The following is an 8775-nucleotide window of genomic DNA, read 5'->3' as shown; positions in this document are numbered from 1 at the left end:
ACAAACATGCAAAAAAATAAGAAATCAGGAAGGGGACCAACACTTTTTCACACCACTGTATATGCTTGATGTGTTTCATGTAATCGGTGCAACTTTAACCAGTGTTTAATTACCCCTTTTTAGGAGATCAGGATATTAAAATGTGTAATATGTGAAGTTTAATCTTGAACGAATGTAAACCACAAATGCAGAATGCTGAAATGAAGTAAAATGAAGTAAAGTCTTTTAAGAGACTTTATATGAGTATTAACACAACTTTTATAGATGGAATTCCCTTACAACGGAGTTAAAATTATTACAGATAATTACATTAATTAGTGTCACTAAATTAATATCAGACATTTTTGAAGACCAAGGAGAGGGAGTGGTCATGGTGAAACATCCAAACATTTAGTATCTCTAAAAAAGCCCTGAATGTGCTCTGTACAGGACATCCAGACTTAAAACTGTGGCATGTATAGAAATTCACTCAAATATAATGTCCTCATATGAGGATGCAGGGTCTCAGGAGGTTAAATGTGCATCTGATTACAGTACTTCCACCACAGTACTGAATACTTACAAAAGATTTGTATTTCAAAGAGGACGAGTTCTAAGGAACATTAAATTGCTGTTTGAAGTTAAAAGAACAAAAAAGAACACTTTCTTTCGATGACATGTGACTACAGAAATTGAAATCTACAGTTAACGCTAATACACACTGAATATAACTTACACGTAGTCACACAATGTTGAGGTTGTTAACATGAACAATTTGAGAACAAAGTATAACTAATAATAATTTGCATGGTTTGACGTGATTTGAGCTAACTTTGTGATCGATTTCATCACCATCGGTAGCGGAATTTGTAATTATTTTTTTTGCAGTTGGTCAGAACAAAATTGGCAGTCATGTAACTTACTTGTTCAGACATTCACATTTTCCGGTGAAACTTATTTTGGACATACTTTCAAGACGTATTATCTGTAATTCCGAAGTAGCTATACAGTGAATATTCACACTGGTGCATTGACTGACAGCCCACACACACACACCTCAAAACATTAGATTCATCCGCACTGAGGAGCCGTGCTGAATCCCGATGCACAACCCACGTAAAGAAGAGAATTCCGTAAATAACTGCAATTGCAGGTTTCAAATTGAGATGGCGACAAAGACGCAAAACTTAGCTTGTTCACTGAATCAGGAGACTACGGTTCTGTGTAAGACACTGACTGTGGTTTATTTTTTCATGATATGATTCATGATCTGATTGTAAACAAAAGTTCGTTAACCACCACTGTTGAGTTAAGTGATTCTGCTTTATTATAATATTATCGTCACTGAATCTACAGTTTGGAGTCAGCATGAATGGCAATGAATGGATCCTCGTCTGTGTTGCTGATGCTGAAGGTGGCGCGTCCATCAGCATCCACTGACACATCTTTCCCTGTGCAACTGCCCCCACTTTTATCTCCAGAGATGACGTCACAGTATGTACCCTTGGGCAGGCCAGTGTTCAGCATCACATTCAGTGCCCTGGGACATTAGTCAAATCCAGTTAATGAGCGGTTGTGGCTAATTTCCATTATAGCATGTTCATTATTCATGGATTAGAGTTGCAAGTTTCTCACCAATCATCATTGTTGATGACAATAAATCCTTTGCTGCCGCGGCTGAAGGCGATCTGATTATTACCGTTGTCCCACCAGTTGGAAAGAGGCTGGCCATTGACAACATTACGGTAAATCACCATATTCCTGTGGTGGGGAATAGAGCAAGAAAATTGCTGGGATTTGACACTGACTAAAGAAAGATGTGTCCAGCAGACCTAAAAAACTCACACCTACCTGATTTGACGCCATCTGTGCTCACATATCCACTTGTCCCCACAGGTGGAGTCTGGGTTGATGGGTACTGGCTTAGTGGATCCATTGGCATTGCTTGGAGGGCCCATCCAGTCATTCTGATCCTGTGTTTTATTTCACCAAAACATTATTTGTTCAGGTTTTCTGAACATTTAGCACACTCGTGGCACAACTTAAGGAAAATGTGCTTTTCTTTACTCCTAAGTGCATGATTGCAGAAAAAAATATTGAACATTAATGAAGCAACACATTTTGTTGGAAAATAAATCATAAAGGTAGTTTGTTTTGTTTAAAAACATATTTGAGGTGGTGACACACTTGGGGTAAAAGGCTCACCAGCATGGGGTCTCCAGTATTGATACAAATACTTTAGTTAAAATAATGTGTTTTTAAAAATAGTAAAGTTAATAATTGTTAAACGTTTGTACCATATAATGTTCATTTTAATAGCTAAAATAATTTACAACCCAATTCCAGAAAAGTTGGGACGTTCTGTGAAATGCCATAAAATCAAGAATATGTTATTTGTTCATTCTCTTTAACCTTTATTTAATTGACTAGAATACAAAGAAAAAAAATCCAATATTTTCACCGGCCAACTTAATTTTATTTACATTTTGATTTTGATGGCTGCAACACACTCCAAAAGAGTTGGGACAGAGGCATGTTTAACACTGCTTTCCTTTTAATTACTATGTATAATTGTTTGGGTATTAAGAATACTAATTATTAAAGTTTTGCAAGCAAAGGTTTTGACCAATCTCGCTTGATACAAGACTTCAGGTGCTCAGCACTCTCTGATCGTCATTGTCTGATTATCCTTTTCATGGCTGGCCATACATTTTCAATAGGAGACAGATCTGGACTGATCTAGCACATTCACTCTGTGTCTACGATGTCATGTCATCGATGTCAAAGATGTCATCTTGATGGAAGTTATATGTCTCTATACAATTTAAATAAATGCCTCCATGTCAATGGTACTTTTGCACATATTCCAGTCAGCCATGCCGTTTGCTCTGATAAACCCCCATATCATGACAGACGTTTGCTTTTGCATCTGTCTCTGGTGAAAGTCTGGATGGTCCCTTTGGTCTTTGGGACTGAGAACATGACGTCCATTTTTCCCAGAAACAAGCTGAAATGTGGACTCATCTGACCACAGCACACATTCCCACTGTCTTTTTGACTATATGAGCTCTGGCCCAGAGAACCCATCACTGCATAGAATTGATGTATAGCTTTCTCCTAGTGTAACAGAGATTCGGGTTGCATTTGTTGATGCAGCGGCAGACTGTGTTAAGTGACAGCGGTTTTCTGAAGTACTCCTGAGCCCGTGTGGCTATATCTAACCCCGCAAGCATGACGGCTCACTCACATATAACTGAGGTTTCCTGCCTTGCCCTACACAGACTGAGATTTCTCTGGATTCCCTAAATCTTTTCACAATATTATGTATGGTTGTTGTTGGTGAAAGACCTAAATTCTTTGCGATTTTGCATTGAGAAATGTGATTTTTGATTTGCTTGACACTTCTCTCATTAAATTTGGCACAAAGTGATGAGCCATGATCCAGCTTTGCTTGCTCAGACTAAGATGCTCCTTTTATACCCAAACACGATCCCCTCGCCTATTACCATTCACCTGCTTACTAGGAACTGTTTCAAAACAGATTAACTTGGATATTCTTTAACCTTTTCACTTTTATTTTGCCTCGGTCCCAACTTATTTAGAGTGTGTTGCAGGCATCAAAATCAAAATGTGCTTATATTTACAAAATACATTTAAGTTGGTCAGTGAAAACTTTGGAAATCCGTTCTTTGTACTTTTGTCAAAAAGTAAAAGAATGAATAAATCACAGATTCTTGATTTTATTGCATTTTACAAAATGTCCCAAATTTTCTGGAATTGGGGTTGTAAATTTACCTTATTCAAGAAATACACTGTCATTAAAATTTGTTCATTTAAAAAATACAGAAACAATAAATTATGTCCTTACAGTAACAATAAATGATGCTTTTACTTAACACATTATATTGACAATTTGAATCTAACCAACAAATGATCAACAAATGTCATTGTCAACAAATGAAAGTCTATTCATGATCATGTCAATTATTGTGCCTTTAGCTCCAACAATAGGGGTGTGTTTTACCCCAAATACCAAACATTTACATATTCTTACGTTTTATTATTATTATTATTATTAAACTGTTGATTTAATTACCTTGAACAAAACAAAGCTTGAAATAATTAAAAAGACATTTGTCTCAAAATATATTTGGTCCTTTATTTTAATGATTCTCATTTGCTACATAAATCTATAATTTAAAAACAAACAAAAACAAAAAACATTAAATATTAGATCATCTTTGCCTTGCTGCTTGTGATCAAGTAAAGGATCAGCCAAATTTCCACCTACAGTACAACAGAGATATTTAGGCAGTTCTGCGGTGGGGTTTTGTGCGATCTAGTGATTTAGGGGAAAATAAAATCAAATGTGCTCTTTTACCCCCATGCACTTGTTATACTCAGTGTTGGGGAAAGTTACTTTTAAAAGTAATGCGTTACAATATTGCGCTACTCCATAAAAAAAGTAACCAATTACGTTACTTAGTTACTTTTTATGGAAAGTAATGCGTTACGTTACTTTTGCGTTACTTTTAAAATCTGGACAGGGCTTGCTTGTTTGTTTTTAAAATAAAAAAAAAAGTTATATTTTTGGCGAATATAAAAGCCTTTTCACACCAAAAGTGACATGAATAAGCCTCAGGCTGAAGGGAAAGTAAATTTACGTCCGTACAGTAGAATGCAGAAGAAGAAATCTCAACACACTTCAGCAATAAAAAAAGACACACAAATGTTTGTCTAGAGTAATTTTTGCTTACTAGTACAGTTGAACTGGAGCATCAAAGGTCAGAAGCAAAAACATTGGTTAATAGAATGGGAATAAATACATAAAGGATATTTGTGTTGTTTAACATTTAATTTTTGCAGGTTCACGTCATATTCTGAGTTGCATTATTTTTATTCCTTTTGAGGAATACTGAATCTGTGTGTTTTTTTTTTTTTGGGGGTGAAATGAATTAATGCATATTCATATTGATTTTAGAACTACAGTAACATCTTCTGAATTCTCTCAACATGGGGACAGGAGAGCTGTCAATCAATAAATTGGAAAAAAAAGTAACTTGCGTTACTTATTTGAAAAAGTAACTCAGATATTCTCTTGTAAATTAAAAAGTAATGTGTTACTTTACTAGTTACTTGAAAAAAGTAATCTGATTACGTAACTCGCGTTACTTGTAATGCGTTACCCCCAACACTGGTTATACTACTATTCATTCATGTACTGTCAAGCACATAGGTTTAACCAACTATAAGACTTCAGTGTAATCCTTATTTTAAGTGAAAGCATTTACCTTTCCATTCACAAAATGACGATCCCAATGGTAGCTAGACATGACTCTGGTCACGCCGTATGGATGAGCCAACATGAGCCCTGTAGCGATCTTATAAAGCCTGCAAAATTCACAATGTAAAACATACCACTCACAGTAGGAATAGTCATAGTTCTTGGACAAAATATTTTACCTAGAGTCCCAGAATGTCAGAACAGAAGCTCCACCAGCGCCGTGGCCTCTCTGATTATCATGATTGTCCACAAACACCAAGCCTCTATCAGAAGGCATGAAACCCCAGCCCTCTCCCCAGTTCCTAAAACAAAACACTGTTTACAACTATTTCAGTAACCTTATTGAGCATGATTTTAGGCACAAGTGACACTTCCTTATTGATAATATCACATCAACTACAGTAAGTAGAAAATTGTAGATTAGCTTAACTTAAAAAAAAAAACTATCAGCATTGTTAGCCATTTTTGCAATACTATTGACCATTTATACAAAAATATATGACCGCTCAATACTGCAGAATGACATTTTCCAGAGAGCTGTGTAATAATAATATAGGTTACTGCTGCGTACTTAAGATTGCTTAGCTTTTCTTTGTCCCATTTACGAACGACTGTGCCCAGTTTTGCACTGTATTTGAACTCTGTCACTCTTCCCAGTTCAAAATATTCACTGGCTTTAATGGGTTCCCCACCCAAGTCGATCACCTGAAGAAGAAGAAAAAAGGCATTCGTGTTAATGCTTTCAACAACAATTTTAGGTAACTGGTCTTGATGGGAAGGTGAGACCTCTTGATAAATGAAGGGCTTGGTGCCTGGAGAAAACCAAGTGGTATTGAGGGTCTTGAGTCTGCCGTAGACGTTAGTAAGGTCACCAGGCCACATGTGCTTACAAGCATCTACTCTGAATCCAGCCACGCCCAGGTCGATCAATTTGTTCAGATATTCAGCTACCTTTCCTCTAACATAGTCTTTCTCCAGCGCCAAATCCAGGAGACTCACCAAGCGACAATCCCTGACCTGTCAACATGAAATCAACAAGATGGATTCAACAACAAGAACATGTCATGAAGTGTTTACACAAAAGTGTTAAAAGCACTGCTGCAAACAAGAACCTGGAAAATCTCATTGTAGTTTTCAATCTCTTCATTGGCAGTTTTACATTTGTCATCATTGAAGTCCCATGATGAGTAGGGAACAGAAGGGAAGTCCTCCTTGTTGGCATTGAAGTATGATCCACAGCTGGAGTGAGTGCCCTCTCCACCAGCGGCTCCACACATGTGATTAATCACTGCATCCACGTATATGTTCACCTACAGGAAGGAAAAGTAGCACACAGGAGATGCTCCATAATTATTATTAATGTCGTCATTTGGCTGTTTTTGAGGTACGATACTATTAGCCTTAGTTTTGCATTACCCCAACATTATTACAGCGTGTGATCATGTCCTTCAGCTCTGCCTCAGTTCCTGATCTGGAGCACAAGTTGTAGCTGATCGGCTGATACCTCTGCCACCAAGGTTGCCAAGGATTGGACACTACAATACTCTCACTGGGGGGAGAGATCTATAAAATCAAAGACAACTGTTATTTTACAGTTGTATTTTTTTGCTTACATTTTAAAAACCCTTCATAATTCAAAACCTTCTGTACATATCTAATCTAAGCTCCGAAAGTTTCAAAACATCACATTTATCATCCTATTACGTACAAATAGTGCAGGCGCATTTGTGCAGGAATCATTAAGAATTGTAAACATACCTGAACTCCTCCATAGCCATTTGGTGCCAGGTATCTCTCACATTCTTCAGCTATATCTGCCCACTGCCACTCAAACAGATGAACAATAGAGGTCCTGTTATGTTTAGTGTTTGGGTTGTGCTGGGCAAGACACAGTCCAACAAGTGCAGCCACAATCAGGAGCTTCATTGTGCCTTTGTCCGAAGGAAAACAGTTTAGGGTGAGTGATCTCAGTGTCATAAACACCATCCAATGAATGCTGAAAAGCCATCTACAGATCAAGAGACTACCTTGCATGTAAAGTGCTGTTGTTCGTGCAGTGCTTGAACCAACTGGCAATCTTGAACTGTAATCTGTTGGTAATAATTAATTTTTGTAAATGGTAAAGACAAATGTGTACTTACTAAGCATGTAATGTCTTTTGTTTCTCTTAACATACACACACACACACACACAAACTTCACATGATAAATAATGTCCTTTTTATTTCAAATCTACTTGCTTCAAAAATAAGATTAAATTATTGTTGAAGAATCTCTTCTATTCGAAATCTTGTTACAAAGAAACCGTGCTTTCCACTATTTGCTGTTTATTTTTGTTTCGCAATATTAGTAGTTCTTGTCCTTGGCTTTTCTGAAATTATGCCAAACTGTCATCTATAAAACTGTGTGCTGCCAAATAGCAGTTTGCTGTCAGAACTGGTTCATTCTTACAACGGAGCAATTAAGTGAAATAGTGTATGATTTTTTTTGTGTGTGTTTTATAAAAAAAAATTCATTGTAATGAATTTGTTTTTTAATGAATACATTTGGATTTTGAAGGTAGTTTTTCAAAATTGTATAATGTTTAAATTTAGATAGATAGATAGATAGATAGATAGATAGATAGATAGATAGATAGATAGATAGATAGATAAAAATGAATTGCCTGATTTGTAAAGGCTGTTCTATGTCAATATGACTGATAATAGTCACAAATCAATAAAAAAACGTTATGTCTGTGCCGAATTCACTTGAAATATAATTGTAATTCTAATGTGCCATTTGCCATTGCCCACATTACAATTAATATTTAAATTAAATATTAAAGAACTGCGATATAAATAGCAACATTAAAAATGAAATGTATTAACAGGAATCGACGGATTTTTTAATTTATTAAATGCAATAAACATAGTAAATGATAGTTTAAATGTAATTTTACTTACATGATTAATTAAGCAGTGTGTTCGTGTGGTAGGTCCTTATAGACAAGTAATCTGCCACTTACATGTACTACATGCATTTTGCATATTACATTTCAAAAGCCACTTAACTCCTGGGGATGGGAGGACACAAGTCCGGTAATTCTGCAAATGGAACAGCAGTGTACTTGATAACGTCCGTCAGCTCGCCTTGGCTACTCCGGTTATCTACTGTATGCATACAATACGACGAAATATGATATCAAACATCAGTTCCTCTTTTCGTTTTCATTTAAACATATTAATAGCCACAAAAATGTAGTTCAGGGAACGTATATGCATTAAAGTGAAACAAAATATTATATCAAACAGCATTGCCTCTTTTCTGTTTCATTTAAAGGGGTCATATGATGCGATTTCAAGTTTTCCTTTCTCTTTGGAGCGTTACAAGCTGATTGTGCATAGATAAGATCCCTGAAGTTGCAAAGACTAAAGTCTCAAAACCAAAGAGATATTCTTTATCAAAGTTAAGACTCTGCCACGCCCCCCTAAAACGGCTAGTTCTAACACGCCCCCACATATCTACCTCACT

General features: G+C 36.3%; 1 protein-coding gene across 2 annotated transcripts; it reads right to left on the bottom strand.

Moving 5' to 3' along the window:
• Positions 1 to 1283: 1283 nt before the first annotated feature.
• On the bottom strand, positions 1284 to 7353 carry LOC107561695 (pancreatic alpha-amylase-like). 2 transcript variants are annotated; one of them, XM_016246170.1, is made up of 11 exons: positions 7291 to 7353; positions 7022 to 7194; positions 6680 to 6826; positions 6376 to 6573; positions 6050 to 6280; positions 5835 to 5968; positions 5443 to 5565; positions 5271 to 5370; positions 1831 to 1952; positions 1615 to 1740; positions 1284 to 1519 (listed from the first exon to the last, which is right to left on the bottom strand). In XM_016246170.1, the coding sequence occupies exons 1-11, from the start codon at positions 7295 to 7297 to the stop codon at positions 1330 to 1332; spliced, it is 1551 nt and encodes a 516-aa protein (XP_016101656.1). In that variant the 5' UTR covers positions 7298 to 7353; the 3' UTR covers positions 1284 to 1329. The 2 variants fall into 2 exon arrangements, with proteins under 2 accessions (XP_016101656.1, XP_016101655.1); XM_016246169.1 differs by having other exon boundaries at positions 7022 to 7341.
• Positions 7354 to 8775: the final 1422 nt, after the last annotated feature.

This window comes from Sinocyclocheilus grahami, unplaced genomic scaffold (assembly GCF_001515645.1).
Source record: "Sinocyclocheilus grahami isolate Dianchi unplaced genomic scaffold, SAMN03320097.WGS_v1.1 scaffold787.1, whole genome shotgun sequence".
NCBI lineage: Eukaryota > Metazoa > Chordata > Actinopteri > Cypriniformes > Cyprinidae > Sinocyclocheilus > Sinocyclocheilus grahami.
Note: the sequence above shows the minus strand (reverse complement) of the source record. Positions and strands in the feature narration are given on the sequence as shown.